The sequence below is a fragment of the Ailuropoda melanoleuca genome, chromosome 10, assembly GCF_002007445.2.
Source record: "Ailuropoda melanoleuca isolate Jingjing chromosome 10, ASM200744v2, whole genome shotgun sequence".
NCBI lineage: Eukaryota > Metazoa > Chordata > Mammalia > Carnivora > Ursidae > Ailuropoda > Ailuropoda melanoleuca.
The window spans coordinates 65,987,964-66,008,551 of NC_048227.1; the positions used below are offsets into that span (position 1 = coordinate 65,987,964).

A 20,588-nucleotide genomic window follows, 5' to 3' on the forward strand; every position below is an offset into this window, starting at 1 on the left:
ATTCCTTCGTATTCAGTTTACATAAAGACATAATCATCTCAATGAATACGATGCCTGCAGAGATCTGAGCACAGACACTAGAAGATGTGTGTTATCGCCATAATGGAAACATTTTTGCCAGCCACAGTTTTCACAAGGTCACAGTTTCCTCAAACTGGAACTGAAAAAATTCAAAGTCATTATTATTCTAAGTTGGAAAGCAATTCTGCAAACTTAGCTATCTTTGTAACACAAATTATTACAGATTACTATTTAACTGCGTGTCTCTGATCAAAGTCTAAATTACATACTGCACAGCACACACATTGCAAATTCACAACATTCTGTAAAGCAATAGAGCATTCAAAACAATGGCTTGAATTGGAGACACTTCTTTGTTTAAAGCACTTACCTGTTCAACTAGTTCCTGAAAAGAACTTGGAACCCATAATAATAACTTGCGTTTATTGCTTAGATAACTACAGAGAGGAATAAGGTGCACATTTTTAAAGAGTACAAGAACTCGATTTTATAAATCTACTAATTATTATAAAATAGTAATATCAAATCATAACTCATTTATCAAACACTGGAGAATTAGGTGTGGCACATTAGCAATTTTTCAAACAGCTGTAGGTAACCATTTCAAATGTCTTATTTATTTTTTTTATTTTAATGTTTTTTTATTATATTATGTTAGTCACCATACAGTACATCCCTGGTTTCTGATGTAAAGTCCGATGCTTCATTAGTTGCATATAACACCCAGTGCACCATGCAATACGTGCCCTCCTTACCACCCATCACTGGTCTATCCCATTCCCCCACCCCCCTCCCCTCTGAAGTCCTCAGTTTGTTTCTCATAGTCCATAGTCTCTCATGTTTCATTCCCCCTTCTGATTACCCCCCCTTTCTTTATCCCTTTCTTCCCCTACCAATCTTCCTAGTTCTTATGTTCCATAGATGAGAGAAACCATATGATAATTGTCTTTCTCTGCTTGGCTTATTTCACTTAGCATTATCTCCTCCAGTGCCATCCATGTTGCAGCAAATGTCTTTTTTATCTTTAACAACAATCTATGAAAATTGCGGCAGATATTTTCTCACCTAATTGAACAGAATCTATTGAGCACAATCACCCTTGTCCGGAGGGTCAGGGACATCAGTTACTGTGCTGCAGGACACACTTCACCATTACTAAGGTTTTTATATGCGATTTGGCTCCCTTGCTACCTCCTCTGTGGTCTGTTTTTCCCAGCATGCCTGCAGCCCCCCCACAACGCCATTTCATTTTTTTTCTGATATGCCACACCCTAGGAACTTAATAATAAGTGAAAGTAACCAGTGAAACCTGATAAGCAAGCTTGCTTAATCTGTACACTTAATTTTACACACAAACCTGAGTCAAAAGGCTCTGATAGGAAACTCTGATAAGGTCTTCATTCCACTCGGGTGGTTTACCTTTACTCCTCAACTCAGTGCCCTGCTCTTTGCCAAGTCCACGCTGTGCCTTGATCTAGGTGGGTGAAATCGTGGGAAAATTGGTCGCCAAATAATAAAAACAACACAGTTCAGGTCATTTATGTGTCTATGACCGCTACAGTCGCCGAGAGTGATCTCAATAAATAGTACCCCCTCCCCCATCCAGCTACAAACAATTTGAGTAATAGAGGAAAATTGGAACCTTTGCCAATAGACGTTGGTTGGAAGTGTGAGACCCAACTGGGTCTACTGACTAAATGATAGTCTTAGGAAATTTTCCCACTCGATCTTCAACAGCCCTGAGCCTAAGCAGACCTGTGGGATGAGGGCTCCCTCCTAAGAAAAAAAGGGAAGAGCTGAGTTGTGCATTCCTAGTGCATCTTTCTGAATTTACCATTCTACCGAGCTGATGTTTACAGCTTCAATTTCACGTACCACCAGCCTTCCATTACTTCGTCTCGTCCTCCTTTAGTTGCCACAGGTGCGGAGGACTGAACTAATCCTACTCATCCCAAGGCAGTCTCATCAGTGTCAAGGGTCCATAAAAAGCCCTCTTTTGCGTATTTATCTATACACTACCCTGTTTTCTTTCCCACCACAGGCAACAACACTAATGCAGCTTATATGTTTTCTTGAGTTTGTATGCAACTGAGTAAAAAGTATTGTTGTTGGAGTATATATTTTAAAACTTTATATAAATGTACATACTCATGGTCCCATGCTGTGACTTACTTTTCTTACTTACCATGCTTTTAAGGCCTGTCTGTGCTATGATACATACGTCAAGTTCATTGCTTCTAAATGTGACGTTGTGCTCTGAGATGCGCAACCGCGACACTTCAGTCCTTATTCCCCGATGTGAGGGGCGTCCTGATGCCTCCACAACCTCTTGCTTGTCCCATTACGGTCCCGACTGCCTCATCGAGCTGCGGGCACCGAGTCTGATGGCGCGCAGCCAAGTGACCGCCTAGAGCGGCTTCACCCATGTACATTCCCTCTGGCACTGCAAGAGGGCTCCTATTACCCCAAATCCCCACCAAATTTTATATTACCTTTCTATTTGTGCCATTCTCGTGGGTGTAAGCTGGTATCTCATCGATTCAAAATTCACCTTCTCTCTGAATACTGACAAGTTTGGACAGCTGTTTATATACGGATTAGCCGCTTAGGTTCTGTAAGAAGTATGTCATATCCTTTGCCCATTTTCTGTACATTCCCTGGAATTTTCTGAATGATTTGTAGGTACAAATGTATTCCAAATGTTGGTTCCTTGTCTGTGGGGAAGTTGCGAATATCTTCCTTTAGTCTTTCACTTACCCGTACATTTTGTTCAGTACGTCCTTTGCAAATAGAAATTCTTCATTTTTTTCAATCAAATTCCTAAATTATTTTGCTTTATGGTTGTACTTTTGTTCTCTCTGACGTCTAAATGAACCCATACTTCTTATGACAGTTTAGGGTAAGCCACTCACAGGTACTGTTTCCCACACAACCAAGTTGAGAAGATTCATACAATCTATTTTATTTATATAAAAATAGTACATTTTTGCTTCCAATTGAAGTTGTTTTGTTTTAGTATTAGGGTGGTATGGGCAGACAGATTTATTAATGACAATATAAATTGAACAAAAATATTCCTCTCATCCTACAGTGAATATAAACCAAATTACTCTGGGCAGTAAGTTAACAAATGGGAAGAGAGGAAGTGGGCTGTCTGGGCCTGTCCAAAAACTCACAAATCAAGCCCCCCCTAAATCAAACCTAAGCCCTCGGGCTCCTGGGTGGCTCAGTCAGGTAAGCGTCTGCCTTTGGCTCAGGTCATGATCCCAGGGTTCTGGGATGGATCCCTGCATCAAGCTTTCTGCTCAGCAGGGAGTTTGCTTCTCCCTCTCCCCTTGCTCCTCCCCCCTGCTCATGCTCGTTCTCTCTCTCTCTGTCAAATAAATAAATAAAATCTTCAAAAAAAATTAAGGCTAAGCCCAAACCTTGAGGGTGAGGGCCCAAATGAATTTAGTCTAGAGACTGACATGGAGTGGCAAGGTCTTTCACTGTGGCCCTCCCTCCCGGTGGGACTTTTGGCACAGGGTAAGGTATATCCTTAGTAGCTTTGTTTTGTTTTGTTTGAATTTTTATTTTGAGACAAGAGTGGGTTCACACACAGTTAAGGAATAGTACTGAGAGATCTGGTATACTCCTTCCCCAGTATTCCCTAACGGTAACAACTTACATAAACAACTACAGTGACCACCACAAGCAAGATACTGACATTGACTCCATGTGTGCATGTCAGTGTGTCCTCCACATTCCAGTTTTGTCATTTCAAGAATGGTGTAGTACTGAGATCGTACGACCTGTGACTGAGGCTTGGAGATTCACCAAGTTGTCATGTGTCTGTTCCCTGTTTTCGCTGGGCAGTATTTCGTGGTGTGGAAGTTGCACTCTTTGTTAAACCATTCGCTCACTGCGACACATCTGGGTTGTTTCAAGTTTTTCACTATTCTGAATAAAGATAGTACCAACATTTGTGTGTGGTTTTTGTGTGGTCCTAAGTTTTCCTTTCTGCGGGAAATGTGATCGGTGAGTACACTGAGAAACTTGCAAAAAGGAACACCTGGTTGACTCAGTCTGTTAAGTGTCTGCTTTCGGCTCAGGTCATGATCTCAGGGTCCTGGGCTGGAGTCCCGCATCGGGCTCCTTGGTCAGAGGGGAGCCTGCTTCTCCCTCTACCTGCCATTCCCCCTGCTTGTGCTGTCTCTCTCTCCACCCCTCCTTTGTCAAATAAATAACTAAAATCTTAAAAAAAAAAAAAAAAAGAAGCTTGCAAATGATCTTCCAGACTGGCTGTACCATTTCATAATCCCACCAGGAATGTCTGAGTGATTCAGCTTTCCGTGTCCTCACCAGTATTTGGTGGTGTCACCATTTTTATTGAGCTCTTCGGGCAGGTGTGTACTGATAGCTCATAGTTTAAACCTGCATTTCCCTCATAGCTAATGATGTCGAATATCTTCTCATGTGCTTACTTATCATCCAAATATCCTCTTTGGTGAACGTGTCTTCATGTCTTTCCCGTTTTCTAATTGGACTGTTTGGATTCTATACTGGTAAATATTGTGAGTTCTTTCTTCAGTCTCGATACTGGTCCTTTGTCAGACACGGGTATCCTAGAGTTGCTTCCACTCTGTAACATGCCTCTTCATTCTCTTATCTAGTTTTTTTTCCCCCCAGAACAAAAGGTTTTAATTTTAAAGTAGTTCGACTTATAATTTTTCCTTTCAGATATTGTGCTTTTGGTGTCAAGTATAACTTTCTATCTAACCCTGGATTCCAAAGGTTTTCTCTTCTTTTTTTTTCCTAAGATTTCCTAGCTTTTATGTTTGAGACCGTGACCCATCTTGAGTTAATTTTGTATACACTGTAAAACCTGGATTGAGGCGCTTTTTTTTTTTTTTTTTTTTTTCCTGTGGACGTTCAGCTGCCCCAGCACATCATCTGTTGGACTCTCCCCTTATTTAGATCCTCTTTGATTTCTTTCATCAGTGTTTTGTAGTTTTCAGCATACAAGTCTTATACATGTTTTAACAGATTTACCTCATGTATTTCATTTTTGAGTGACTGTAAATGGTATTGTATTTTTAATTTTCACATCCACATTCACTGTTAGTATATGGAAACACAATCGATTTTTGTATGTTTATATTGTATTCTGCCATCTTGCTAAGCTTACTTATGTGTTCTAGAAGTTTTAGTAGATTCCTCAGGACTTTCTCCATAGACAGTCATGTCATCTGCAAACAAGAACAGTTTTATATCTTCCTTTCTGATTTGTATGCCCTTTATTTTCCTTTTTTTTTTTTTTGCCTTATTAAATTGGCTAAAGTTGTCAGCATTATGTTGAGTAAAAACAGAAGAGCAGGGAGAGCAGACGTTCTTATTCTGTTCCCAATGTCAATGGGAAAGCATCAGGGTTTCACATTAACTATGATGTTAGCTGTAGGTTTTTTGGTAGATGTTCTTTATGAAGTTGAGGAACTTTCTATTTCTACTTTCCAGAGTAATTTTTATGAGTGACTGCTGAATTTTTTAAATTAATTAATTAATTTATTTATTTATTTTGAGAGAGAGAGCAAGAGAGAGCAGGGTGGGAAGGGCAGAGGGAGAGAGAGTTTTTTTATTTTTTAGAGAGAGAGTGAGAGAGCAGGGGCAGGGGGTGAGGAGGAACAGAGGAAGAGGGAGAGAGAGAGAGAATCTTAACCAGGCCCCATGCCCATCGTGGGGGCCTATGTGGGGTTTGACCTCATGACCCTGAGATCATGACCTGAGCCGAATCAAGAGTCAGATGCCTAACCAACTGAGCCACCCAGAAGCCCCTTTATTTAAAAATCTTTATTTATTTTTTTGAGAGAGAGCAGGGGTAGGAGGAGGGGCAGAGGGAGAGGGAGAGAGAGAATCTTAGGCAGGCTCCCTGCTGAGCGCAGAGCCTGAAGAGGGGCTCCATCTTAGGACCCTGAGGTCATGATCTGAGCTGAAACCAAGAGTCAGACACTTAACTGACTAAGCCACCCAGATGCCCCGTGAGTGCTGAATTTTGTCAAGTGTCTCCCCTTCATCAATTAGTGAATGGTCTGTAATGCAAAGTCCTATTGTGACTGAGGAAGAGAGTTGAGTGTGTTCTGGTCTTCAGGGTATATGGCAGAAATAAAGCCAACTGGGTCTACCTTCAAGTAGGGACAGAAAATGTTGGCCGGAGAAAATTGAATTGATGTTGCTTTTCAAGAGCCCCTCTGCTACGGACTGACACATACTGACAGGGTAGAAAAGGTAGAAACTGTTCAGCTAATATTTTAACCAAAGTCTGCCAAACCTGTATCTTTCAAGATTTCATCTGGCAAGTTGGAGAAGACAGCAGAGCAGCTAAGGGCAGGGAGGGGGTGAGGAGGGCCAGACGAGGCAGCCTGCCGTCAGACTGCCTGGCTCTCCCTGGCAGTTCTGCTAACTAAGTGGCAAGTCTTTTGGATTCCTTTTAACCTGCCTCTCAATCTCATTCTATGTTCAAATAAAAATTCCATTAACTAAGATAATTGTTGTCTAAATAAAGACTTCAGAATCAAACCCATAAAAGTCTCTCTGTTTACTTAGAAATTTCTGTTCTCAGAAAAGATTACTCAACTTCTTAATTTCAAGATTTTTATCTCTCTTTTTTTCCAACCTATGATCGTCTCCCTGTGGTCTGGAATCACAACTTTTTTTTAAAAAATCATATGACATAAACACTTAGATTTTTAGGGAAAACATCCTCTTTGAAAAGGCAAAGCCTGTCTCTTAAGCTGAAATTCAATCCTTCACCTATTAAACTAAATGAAGACCTTTTCTTGAGATGAAGCTTGTGAAGGTAGGAGATAAAAGGCTTTAAGAAAAGAAAAGTGGGTACTAGTTTTTAATAGGAGCAGTCCCATTTCCTACTCACCATCAGGACTTTTTATTTTAAGCTTCTCCGAGTTTCTGCATTCAAGATGTTTATGAGGATATCCACGGAATTTACAAACCGCTGTGCAGAGACAGGGCTGCAAGGATCTGAGGGAAGGCCAGCCACCTGGGCCGAGGTCTTCCTGCTGTGTTGCCTAAAAGAAACGCATCTCCTGCTGAAATGGACTGGTTCTGCAACAGTCTTTGTTTTCTTCCAACTCTAAAGTCAGATCACGTGGAGGGACGCAGGGGAAGGAAAGAAGATAAAAATCAGGACCTAATCTCTTAGCAAAAGTTGAGATAAATGGCCCAGGCTTTTGAATGGAGAGCCCTCATTAGTCCCAAGCTTCCTGATTTCCCTCCCAGTCCTCACCGGGAGGTGTCCGTGGATGCTCCGCTCCCACCCCATTCACCGCACGTGCCTGTTCTTTGAAATCCCCCAGGCCCTGGGTCTGAGTACATGAGAGTCACGTGCGCAGGCCCAAAGAGGGGGCCAATTCTTCTTGAAAGTTTTTGTTTTCTGTTTTTAGCTTCCAAGAATACTTTTCAGAGATCCCAAGGGATCACCTCCATTTCCCCAACAGCTCACATTAGCATCAAGACAGCATCCTGGATGTCCAAGCAGGAAGTATCACAGACTGTCTAGTCTAGCCTACTCCTTGTGGAGATGAGTAAACTAAAGCCCAGGCGGGCAGGCAGGGAGCGACTTTTACCAGGTTACAAAATTTGTGGAGCCAGGACTAGACCCAGTTCTCCTTGATCCTTGGCCAGGCTCTCCCCACTGTCCCAATATCACAAGAGCATAAAACTTGAGGGCAGGGGTGGGCTGTGCTGGGGGCTGCTCACTTCTCCTTTCCCTTCCTCTCTGCTTCCCCAGCTCTGACCAATTGTTGTTAAGCTCTTAGTGGTCATAACCTAAAGGTCTAAAGGTCAGTTTCAGCCTCAGTATTGGGAGACCCTGCAGCCCTGTACCCCAGACTCCCTCCACCCATAATGGCAACTTCTGATTCCTGCTATCCACTCCCCATTCATTCTTTGCTCTCCAAGTAATCTCTCCAGCTCTTTCCCCAGGGTTCTAGGCTCGGATAGAGGGTCCAGTGCGGAAAAGGGATGGCACCTGAAGCCTGTTCGCTGAGCCTGAAACTCAGCCGCCGGGTCTGATTTCAACACTCAAGTCAATAGTTTGTGGCTATTATGAGTGAGTGGAGGGCCCTCCGCCTTTACCTTGGGGGTTCTGAATGACAGCTATTACAGACCTGCATAACTCCAGGAAGATATTCCCAGAGCACAAGGACTCTGGCTGGTGGAAGAGAGCCTCCCTCCCCTCCTCATCCAGGCAAACAGCCCAAGGCTCTGGGCTGCAGTTGGGTACTGTTGATGACAGCAAAGCCTGGAATTCTCCTCCAGTATCCACCCATGACTGTCCCCTCCACCTCCACCTCACACCAAGTTAGAGAGCGCGGAAATGAGCAACTGGTCAGTGATGGGCTCTTGCAAGCCTGGCAAATGAAGCTGCCCCACCATACCTCTTCTCTCTCCACTGAACGGGTTTGGTAAAAAGAAAATAAAAACTGTGCAGTTACCCATCTTGTGCCCCACGCCACACACAGCACAGAAAACAAAAATGGAATGCGAACATTCTTCAAAACTGATTTTTTAAAACCATGCACATGTATTGCAGGCAACTAGAACTTGAAAATAGGGCTGCCCCTTAAAAGTTACACTATATCAATAAAGAAAGAATTGGAAACAGAATGAGGGAATATGGAGAAGGCCCGATTATAACATTAGCACGTTTACAGAAGAAATGGAAATTAGACAAGGCTAATTTAGGAGGCAGGTGTAACAGTGTCCACTAATAATCTCTGCCACTGGAAGAGGGTGTCGCCTGCTCAGTCCAGCTGTTTGGTGCTGGTGGCAGAAATACCCACACGGGGGTGATGAAGATGCTTTCCTTGACCAAACTAAAGTCAGGCTTCTCTGAGCTCCTTTTCCAACGAGGTCTCATCTTTGGGCTCTCTTCTGACTACTAAGTCAGTTTAGAGAGAACCTTCCACCATATTGAATCACCGTTGATATCTGATCAAGTTTCTCCTCCTCCACCTTTGATATATGAGTCTTGACCTGTCTTCAGCAAGAGCCCTGTTAAGTGGCTCTAGCGAGAATCCCCCTATCTTGATGTCTCTTCTTAATAATTTTCCATCTGTTTGTTGCCTGGAAATCCCTGCATATCTTTGCTGTATTCAGAGTGAAGCCCGATCTCTCTCTCCTATTGCCATAGTCTTGACCCCTGTTGCAATATTCCCAAATAAAGTCTCCCTATTTGAATAAGTGTCAGAATATCTTTTTTTTTTTTTTTTAACTTTAATAGGGTTAAGGGATTGGAAGGATCCAGTACTCCTACTTGTTGCGTTTGAACATTAGAACCACTAAAATAATCAGCCTTGTTTTTCTTTCATGTTTGCCTAACTACCTCTGCTGGTTTCTACCTGCCGAAGTTGTTCTCAAGCTGAAGAAAATGCCCGTCACCATTTTATAGTTCTCAGTATTAATAAATTGGCATTGATGCTGGTTTATATATTTCTGTGATCAAGTTAACCATGGAGCGGTATCCCCAAGTTCAAACACATTGACAAAAATCAAGTTTCTGGGGCTGCAAAAGAGAGGACCAGAAGGTGAGATTTGGCCACAGTGAGCTGCGGCCTTTAAGAATCCATGCTAGAGCTTAGACGACACAGCTACCCTAATGAACACCAGCAGCCAGAAGTCAGCAGGGAGTTAGAGACAGGAAATAATGTGGGTGAGACCAACTATTTGGGCTGTTGCACTCAGAATTTAATCCTCCTTCCCTCTCACACTGCCTATGTCCTAAGACTCCATCATAGCTTGTGTTTCTAACCTCTGCCTCTCAGATCTACCAAAGGCTTTATCCTGACTTGGAGATTTTATTAAAATGCAGATTCTGTTCAGAGGTCCAAGCAGGGTGGGGACAGGAGTCTGCATTTCTAGAAAGTTCACAGGTGTTTTGATGCTGCTGGTCCAGTGATCCCCCACCCCTTTGAGTACAAGAGGCAGGTGTCATCATCTCTAGTCTTGGAGTACTGCCACAAACTCCTACTTGGTCTTTCTGCCTCTTTCCAATCCATTCTCCACCCCACAGCCAGTGTGGTCTTCCAAAAATCAAATCTGAACAAGTTCCTCCACTTTTCCTTGCTTCCCATTGCCCTGGGCGCCCTCAGATCCTGCTCCTGCCTCCCACTGCTTATTCAGGCTCCCACTCCTATCTCACACTCACTGTCCCAGCCCTGGTGAATTAGGCTTATTCCTATAAGCATCCTGTGATCTGTATTTCTGAACTTTCTCAGAAATTCTTCTCAGTTTGCAAGCATTGTTTTCCTTCTAATTCCAATCTTCATCCCTCCCAACCCTTCTAGGCTTTTGAAATCCAGTTATATACCTTCCTTCCGCTGTGATTCTATAATACTCTGGATTTCCATCACTGTACTTATGAACCTATATAATTGAAGTTTCTGTCATTAGATTATGAATAAAGGAGAGAGAGAGAGAAGTACCTGTATTTGTTTTCACTGTATCTCCACCACATTGTTTTGCATATAGAAAGGCTTAAAATAAATTTATGGAGTTGAATTTGCTGAACTGGAAAAGGGAGAGCATTCAGGAAGTGGAAGCCTACCTAGGTTTCAAATTTATATCCCATTTGGTCTTCTTCATAGCACATCAGTATTACTATATGTTAAGGATAAAATTGATTAGGTTATCAAACGGAACCATAGTCGAAAGCTTTCTAACTGCTTTCGAATAAAATGAGGCTTGCAGTTCTGTTTAAGTTCTGTCCTACCTAAGCAGTACAGAATACATATTTTATATATAAAACGAGGCAACTCTGACCAGCTGTTCTCTACTTTTACAGAAGAGCTAGCAAATATAAACAAAAATTGCAGTAAGATATGCAAAATAAGGAAAGACTGGATTAAATGTGGAGTTGCACTGTGAGAGACCCTTCCAGAGAGGTTTCACATGATAAGCAGTTCTTTAATCTTAGTATGTGAGATGCTGTAACGGGGTCTTAACAACTATAATTTTTAACAGAATCTCCAAACTTTACATTAAGTTCTGAGATCCCATAATGCATGATTTTAAAAATCATAATGGAATCTTCTCAAGAGTAAAACAGACACACATGCTTAACATAAAAGTCTGTATGCTGAACTGTATCAATGCAATGAGATTGATTTATTTCCTTATATTCAAAATTATAACTGGCAATCTGTTGTATTTTCATATTTTTCTTTCACTATGCTTTGCTTTTATTTTTTCAAAGAAGGAATGGCATAATGAAAGCACTAGGATCTAGCTTGCCTTCTTGTTTTCTCATTGTTACCAGATCCTAAATCCCGCCTCTGATGTGGCTCTGGATCCTGGCGTAGAACAGATTACTTCATTCCCATGAAGGTATTACCTGAGAGGGAAAAGGTCACCTCTGGGAGCCCACCTGGCTCACCCTGTGAATTCCTCACTGGTAAACAATACTTTCATTGTCTTGCCTCATTCATTCTCTCACAGAGCCACGCCTGTTGGAGGGCAGCCTCTCAGAGGCCCCCTGCAGCTGCTCCAACTCACTTTCTTCCAAGGAATGAAGAGAAAGAAGAAACAGAGAAAGCTGGAGTTAGGCAGTAATTCAATGTGCCAAAGTATCTTTCATGTTTTCTGTGTGACAATGGTCAATATTTTTATGGGTATGAATTTACTTTTACTACAAATATGATAAACCTATTTATTGAGTACCTCGGCCATGCTAGAACTTCTAATACATATTTTATTTTGTCTCTGTGACAGCCAGGACGATTAGGTATTATACTCCCCAACAAAACTGAGGCCCAGAGAGAATCAGTCTTAGTCAGTGGTTGATCCGGCATTCAGGCTTGGAGCAGCCTCATTTCTAAAGCCCAAGTTCTTTCCTCTGAGCTATACTGCCTTTGAGAAAGCAAAGCGCCAAAGAAAAAAACCTCATAGTTAAAAAATAAAGACCGAGGAAAAAATGAATGCAGGTATGAACAGAGTCTATCCGGGTATCCAAAGAGCACGTGACCGGCGAATATTGGACCTCTGCGGGATTGCTGTCCTCGCCTCCCAGAGCTCCTCTCCGCACCTGCTGGAGTAATTGTGGCTGCATGTTACCCAAGAAAACTGCAGAGCGCCGAGTGCAGGAAGCACGGGAGAACTGCAAGCGGACTGAAGATGTAAGAGTCTTTACAGTACACATTTAATCTGTCCACGTTCATTTCCACTGCCACTTCTCCGCTCAATTACTGGGTAGTAGCCTTGTAACTCTCCACTCTTCCAGCTTGCCCTTCCCGCAGCCCTTCTCTACACTCCCAGGGAATCAGATCCTGTGTCCCGATCCTCCGTAGCGGCTCGCTGGTCCGAGGATCAAGTTAAGCATCCTTTAGGTGGCGTTCCAGGCCCTCCACGTTCCGGCCCCTTCTCTGCACGGGCTTTCACCTCTTGCCATGTAACCGTCTGTACAGCATGCCCCGTACACCCTGGCCTTTTCCTTCCTCAGCTCCTTCGCACCCCGCGGCTATTCTCCTGTCCCCCGCCTTCCGCTCTCCCAAGTCCCACTCACCGTCCCCGTCATGGCTTAAAAGACACTTTTTAAGGGAAGCCTTTCCTGGCTGATTCCTCCCCCGCGGTTTCCTCCCCGCCTTCCAATTAGATCTTCCTGAATGTGCTCCACCAGTACTCATGTCACCGATTGCAATATGCATTATACACTTGCCCGATTATTTTTGACGTCTTCAAGTGTCACAAGGGCTTAGCACTGTGCCTGGCTGCCACACTGCTGGACCTTAATAACTTTTGAATGAATGAATGGAAGGACTTGAACTGGATTTTGTTACCATCATCAACCTATCAGACAATATTTCGCGTCCCCCATTGCTGCGATCACTGGCATGCCCGCCCCTGTGGGGCTGGCAAAGCCCTGGTGGAGAGCAGCCTTTCCCACTCACCCACCGCGCGCTCAGGACCTCGGGGGAGTACCTGGGCACAGCGGGGCTCGGGGCAGGTCTCAAGGCCAGGTGCCCTCCTGGCTCCCAGGTTCACGGGCACTGGGGGAGGAGCGGCGGAAAAAAAGCAAGAGACTGCAAGAGGGAGCCCTGGGTACCCAGAGGGGACCGCGGGCGGCGTCTGGTACGCCTCCGGCCTCTAGACCAGCCGCCGCCGGGGACCTCGACTTCCTCCTTTGGGGGCCGGCGCGCGGGGCTGGGCGGGGCGGGCGACGCCCCCGCCGGGCTGGGCTCCGGGCCGCCCCAATGGGATTCGGTGCGGGGCCGCGGCTGCGCAGTNCGGGCCGGGCCGGGCTGGGCCTGGAGGGACCCGGCGCGGGAGGAAATGGGGTCGTCGCCTGCACCCCGCGGAGTCCTGCTCTTTCTGGCCGACGGCGGCTCGAGTATAGAATAAGTTACAGAATTCCGATCGTTCCCCCACCCGACTCCTTCCTTCTCCGCTCCACAGGAGCAACTTGACACCTCCCCACGCTCTCTCTGCTTTCCCCGCAGCCGGGCTCACTCTGCTTCCAGACTTCCTGACTCCGCCGGCCCGGTGAAAAGGGACATGGCCCAGGGGTCGCGCGCTGACGACCCCGGGCCGCCTTCGGGGAGGGTCGTGTGTGCGGGGACGCTGCTCTCAAGCCTCCTTTGACAGGGCTGCTCGGCACTTGGGCGGCTGGGCCCTCCGGGTCCCCTGTCCTCCCCGCGCGGCTGAGACCCTAGCGTGTGCTTTTGCAGCTTGTAGGAATGGGGGGAGAGGTTCCCCCGAGCTTGGGGAGGAGGGCTGCTCTGCGGCTTCTCACCTGTGTGCTGCTTGCGCCCCAAGTTGGAGTCCTGTGGCTCGACTCTTTCCTGGGTGTTTGAGCGAGTCGACTCCCGGACCAGGCTGGTGTTTCTGTGGACGTGGCCCTTGGTTTCAGGTTGGAGGTGATGAGTTCACAACCGAGTTTACCTCTACCTAGCCACCTGATTAAAGTAATAAACCGTTTTACCTGCCCAACAAATCCTTGTAAATTAGTTCTTTACTGATAGGGCAGCTTTCTGTGATTTTTCAGTTGTTTTTTTCTTGCCCTACTTTTGCCCCTATACCACCGAGGATATTTAATGGCACTAACTATCCAGAGTATTTTGACAGCTCCCCCGCCCCTACCCCAGGAATCACAGTGAAACCAAATGCTGGCATTTTCTTCACTGAACCACGTATCCATTCCCAGTCTGAAACACGGATACTCAAAATGTTAGTAGTTCCTAAGTTTGCTTACATACCAGTTTCGTTTCTTTCTTTCTTTCTTTCTTTTTCTCTCTTTTTCTTTCTTTCTTTCTCTTTCTTCCTTCCTTCCTTCCTTCCTTCCTTCCTTCCTTCCTTCCTTCCTTTTTAAAGGCGATGTTTAGGCAAAATATGCCTTGGCACTGACAGAATGCTACGCATATCGTAAAATTTTAATAAATAATGTGTGCTTTTATTAAATATGTAGGATTTTGATCATAGGTGTTTTAAACATTTAAAACATGTTTCTCACGTCACTGTTAGAAGATGGGACATCTGTGAATGGGTCCAACCACGTGTCTCTGTCCTACTCTGACCGCAACTGTCATCCATTTTTCCAAACGAAGTTTCAGATGTTGTACGGTCATCTAGGCTGTTGACTGGGTACTTTGTCCAGCGGTTCTCCTGGAACAAGTGTGATTGCTTAGATTCTCATTGAGCTTCAAATTTGAGACTTGATAGCAGCTGACTGGCAGAAGAAGATGTCATTTGAGTTTCCATGAAGCATCTCATGTGTTTAGGATGTTAAAAGAACCAATGAAGGCAGAGGTATTCAATCACACAAAAGAGCAAAACTTAGATTTGGGACATTTTACTGAAAAAAGAAAATCTTCCAGGAACTCTGGTCTGATACTTCTCGAGTGAAGCCATAGTCGGTTTTTTTGAATATTTTTCACATCTGTGGTTTTCTCAATCAGCCCTTGGTCACTTATTTTGCAAGTTTCCATAAATTTAAACAGGCACACCCATTTTAGGTCTTGATATAGGCTCAATAGTCGAATGGTGGTCATAAGTGATATGAGCAGTCTTGGTGCTTAGAAGAGGGCAGCTCTAGCCATAGCAGTCTGTTTTCAGTAAGAAGTTGACCTCATGGATTACATTTTTACCTTCATCATTCTTGGAGTCAGCTTAGTCTGGTTTTTCTTGGGTCCCAACTTGCCTCGTCACCACTATCTCTGGAAGCATTATAAAGCCCCAGCCCCATGTTATGAATCAGAATTACAAATGGGTGGGGCCTGGGAATAGGCACTTTAAAAAAAATTCCCCAGGTAATTCTGATTCTAATCTGCTTTGAGACGGTGGAAACATTTTATAATGTTAGGATTATAAAGTGTTACCATCTATGTCACAATTTAATATTATACTTTTATTCATTGGATTATGTTTCAGGAAACAAATGCGATAATTTAATCTAAATATTTATAAGCTTAGTCAATGAAATTATTCCAGTTTTTTATGTTAGAGTCTGGGGAAGCTATACTGGGTCCTTTGTAGGGTTCTGTTTGCTCGAAGGTGCTTTTGCTCAATTTATTTTTTAAAACGTGGCCACTTCTCCTAGTGTTTATAGCCTGCTAGGCCCCAGACCCCATGACTTGATGAGCAGAATTTGGTCTGATTTCTGCTGCTTCTTATGCCTTGCTCCTCTGGACCAACTTAACTAAATTTAGAGATTTACACAGATTGTTTCACATGGTTTTTGATCTTACATCACATCACTTATAAATTGATCTTTAGTATTAATTCAATTAGTATAAATTCATAGGCTTGGACTTAGGTCTTCTTACCTTGATTATAAGTTTTGAGAACAAAATATCCTAATTCGTGCGATGAATGTGTGCTAAAAATCCCTGATTCTCTACTCACCAAAATATTCAGATATGTATATTAAAGATCGCCTCCTTGTGATTTAAGTGTTAGTGAAGAATAAAAATAAGCATTCAGTCTCTAAGGAAACTTCTAAGCCTAGAATTGGATACTTAAATTGCCTTAAAAATTCTTCCCCACTCTAATTTGTTATTATCGGAAGGTCTGTTCTTAAGTCATCACTCGTGCATGTTTGGTTAGACATGGGACAGTGGATGTCTGATGTTTTGGAGAGGCTTCTTAAAAAGTAAGCACAATCTTATTCTGGTACCTTCTGGATCAGTGCGTGCACTCGCCCCATCCTTTCCACCATCTCTGCGGTCTGGGATACTGTCTTCCCTGTTGAACTGTAAGTTCCTGAGGGAGTGACTGGGATTGTCCTTATCTTCCTGATACCTGACAAAGGTGCTCAATGAATGTTTCTTGGGTTAAACTGAACAATCTTTTCATGTTTAGGAGATTTCTTCAAATTATTTCCTAATTAGTAGAAACTAAATAAAGAGTCTAGTGAAGTTTGTTATGAATGTTCTTTGGTGCTTCCATTAATTAATTGTGTTTAGCAAGCCTGGCTCTCTCGGCTTGCTTATTTCTACATGTCTATCTATATTTCAAATAAAAGAACAGCAGAAAGAAGGGAACGTACCAGCAGACCAAAATGTACCATATCCTTTGGCTCTAATAGATGTAGTTTGTAACACTCAGAAACATTAAGTTGCACCATATAGTTCAGGAAAGAAAGAAGGTACGTTAAAGAATTCATTAAACAAACCAAAGGATACATTGGGATTTGAACTCTGAATAGTGTCGTGAACTGTATTTAACTTTTTACACTATAGGTTGAACTCTTTAACCTTGTGGTTCTGAAACAGACTTGAAAAATCACATAGAAAACATAACTTGGAAATAAGTTAGATATCTGACATAGGAATTATGGCTTTATTATTTAAGCTGCATGGGGAGGTGAAATTAATTGCAACATTTGACAAAGGTTTTAGTCGTGTTAAGGCAGAAAAATAAAGCAAAACAAAAAAATACACATAACCTATCTGGAATTGCACTTAGCACATAGTAAAAGCTCAATAAATGCCAACCATCTTCCTGTTCATTACTATTTATTACTACTTATTTGACAAGTATGGGGGCCCTTTCTTTTGCCTTCTCCACTGCCTCTAGGACTCATTTTCTATCATGTTTCCCTACACTCCCAGCCATACTGGCTTTCTTACTCTTTCTCAAAGACATCAGACACTTTTTTCTACCTTAAAGCCTTTGCATGTGCTGTTCCCTCTGCCTGGAATAGGCTTGTTCCAATTATCTACATGACTCCGTCCCCCTGCAATCTTTGTTCAGATGTTACCTTCTCAGGGAGAACGGCCCTAACCACCTATAACCCTCCTGCTACCGCCCAGGACTCCATATTCCCCTTCCCTGCTTTCGGTTTTCCCTGAAGCACTACCATCTTCCACTAGAGTATATCATTTAGACTTTTATTTAATTTGTCTTTCTTCCCCTACAAGAATGTAAGGCTCATGAGGACTTGCTTTGAACAGTGGCCAGCACTTGATGTGTGCTCAGCAGGGGATGTGTGCTCAGAGAGGATGGGGGAGGGGGGAGAAGGCAGTGGGGACGCAGTTCCTGCCCTGTTGTTAAAGACTTAGAGCTGACTGGAGCTGAGAATCAAACCCAGGACAAGACAAAGTAATAAAATAATATGTCTAGTCCAACTGTTATTTATAGACAAAAAGTCTGAAAATATGGATTTGAACTAGAGTGATTCATTCTTGTATATTTGAAGTTTGGTTTTGAGGATAAACGCAAAAATATTGCCAGATTTTCAGATTTTATCTTTCATTAGACTATGGTGTAATTTTGCCTTTTTGCAACTAAAGAGTCATGTTGATGTCATTTTCCAGATGTTTGTTCTCTATTTTGTATATATAAAAAAATAGTTGTTTGCCTTGGGGGTGGGGGAGTGGGAGAGACTTAATTGATGGGAAAAAAACCCACATGGTGATTTCTAGCCCAATGTAGAAATAAGTTCTCGCTGTGAGCCCTAGTATGCTGAATGCACTCCAACTGTCAACTTGCCTTTCAGTGGCAGTGAAGAAGAGAGGTTTTTGTTTTGTTTGTTGTGTTTTTATTCTTGTTTTTGTTTTTTATGGGGGATAGGGAGGAAAATGGGGGAGAGTAGAGATGAAATGAAGCCTTTTATAGTCTCCACCAGCACCTGGTACACTGCCTGGTAGAGAAAGGGCTCCAGATAAGTATTTCCTGTTTCCACGCATGAATGGTGTGGCTGAGGTTTGAGAGAATGAGGTGAAGGGTAATATTCACTAAGGCGTTTTAAACAGAACTCCATAAATGACTATCATGATGACCTAGGAAACATTTTCCATGTATTCAGGAAAATAGCTAAATTCAACTCTGAAAAGTTTGGGAATCTGCCATGAATTAGGTGCTGGTAGTCTGGACAATATTGGAGCAGGTGGTATACTGATTTGGACCAGGTGAGTCAGTGGTCCCCCAAGATCTCCAGCTGCTTATACATTGAGGGCATCCGGGGCCTTTTACCCCGAAAACCATTGGGGACAGTGTTTAGACATTTGTGACATTAACATTGTATTAAGCCATATTGTCATCTGTGCCTTGACTGTTTACTGCCATTTCAATTTGATCTTTTAATCTAATTTTTATGAACTATCTTTCTGGAAGCTTTTATGCTATATGAAATTATACCCAATACTGACAGAAATGTCTTGTGTCTTCTATGTGGTAATTTTAGCTTAGGTGGATCTTTTCTTTTTCTTTTTTTTTTTTTTGGTAGGACAAGCTGCAAGGAATAACAATGAAACAAGGTAATAGCAAAGTGATTTTGTTTTACCCATTTCTCCCTAATTTTTATAAAGCTACACGGGACCTTTTTTTTTTTTTAACTTAATTTCTCTTAGGATAGGGCTTTCTTTTCTGACCGCTTTCACAAACATGGTTCCTAATGTTTACAAGGCAGAACAGCTGCGGAACAAAACAGGATATTGATAAATAATGTTGTACTGACATATCATAATCCTGCAAGGAAGATGTTACACAGAGAACCACTAAGGACAAGCTTTTGGCGCACATATACATGCACAAATACAACATGTATCCCCACAACTAATGTACACACACACACACACACACACACACTTACATACTGTCTACTATTCGCTTTTAGTAAAACTTAAGTAGACAAAATTACATATATAAAATATGTGTAAGGTGTAAAGAACAGCAATAAAACAATACCTGGATATACACTCTACGACCTAGTCTCTACATGCTTTTATATTCTGCTTTTTTTCAACTTAACATTTTATCAAAAGCTTTCACGATACTAATTGGGAAAAAATTCTACATTTATATTTATTTTTAGGATCAGCCTTCAGGTTTTAAACTGAAAACTCATTTTCAAGTCATTTATTGCTACTGAGGATTATCTAATGGGAAAATGGAATTTTTGTCTTGGCCAACCAGCTATGGGTGTTGTCAAGATTTTTGTCTTTTGTGTGTTTCAAATAACCCTCATTGCTTTTGGAGTCAGAAGGAAATTGCTTGTCCATACCTTATTTGAAAAAACTATTACGTTAAATGTACTGTCAGAAAGGTAAAATGTGTTTTTGGTCCTTCTTGGATGAGATTCTTAATTTACACTTACAGGGGTCAATCTTGTCAATGATTAGACTACTTGGAGTTTATGTTTATTGATAACCATATTTGTTTTATATGGTTTCATAGTCATCATTTTCTAGTTCAAATCACAACCACTATCGTAGCCTTTTAATTCAAAGTCCAGCATGTTTACATTTTACTGGAAGGGAGAAGAACAGTCTCTCTTTCATCAAAAAATTAAAATCCTTGGAGATTAGAACTAATCTGGCTCCATTTCATGATTAAATGTGTTTAGTGGATGTGCCAAAAAGTTGTATATAAGTGATCTTTCTTTTCTTTCTTTCTTTCTTTCTTTTTTTAGAGGGAGGGAGAAGGGGAGGGGCAGAGAGAGAGGGAATCTCAAGCAGGCTCCCCTCCAGCATGGAGTCTGACTCGGGACTCAGTCTCCCAACCCTGAGATCATGACCTGAGCTGAAATCAAGCATTGGACAGTCAACCAACTGAGCCACCCAAGTGCCCCTAAATGATTGTTTATAGAGCACTCTATTCTTGAAAAAAGGGAAAAAACCTAGAACTTTATTTCACTGTTATTTCTGACAAAGAACAAGGATGTCAAAAGTTAAGAAGTCCAGTAAATTTGAATTACCAGTGCTTAAAACTTCCTACAGGAAATATAGGTAAACATCTCTGGGGGTCTCACTTAATTTTTTAAATGGCTAAGTGGATTTAATTCAGCCTTTTTATGGCTTTTCACAAAAGCAAGTTTACCTCATATTGAAATGTAGTTGATTAAAGTCTGAAGGAGGAAACTTTTGAGACTTGCTAGTCCATAGGAGCACTGAGACATGAAATCTGTTTATTGGACTGCTCCCATTCTGAGGAGGTTAGAACAGAAGCTCCTTCTTTTGAGAATTACATGGACCATGATTTGCCTTTTTTCCCCCTCAAAAAGCCCCTGTTTTGCCAACAGACTAAAATTGAAGATGGTCTACAGATCGAGACTTGGCCCTGTACTGACTGTTGGTACTCAC

At 42.5% G+C, this 20,588-nt stretch overlaps 1 protein-coding gene across 2 annotated transcripts in view; it reads left to right on the forward strand.

The window, feature by feature from the left end:
* The first annotated feature begins 13,313 nt into the window (after positions 1 to 13,313).
* DCBLD1 (discoidin, CUB and LCCL domain containing 1) overlaps positions 13,314 to 20,588 on the forward strand; it is a 61,012-nt gene continuing 53,737 nt past the window's right edge. Inside the window, exon 1 of one of the 2 annotated variants that reach the window (XM_034669034.1) lies at positions 13,314 to 14,235. In XM_034669034.1, coding sequence (XP_034524925.1) covers positions 14,172 to 14,235 — 64 coding nt within the window. In that variant the 5' untranslated portion in view covers positions 13,314 to 14,171. The remainder of the gene's footprint in view (positions 14,236 to 20,588) is intronic. The other variant, XM_034669035.1, reaches the window with a different exon arrangement.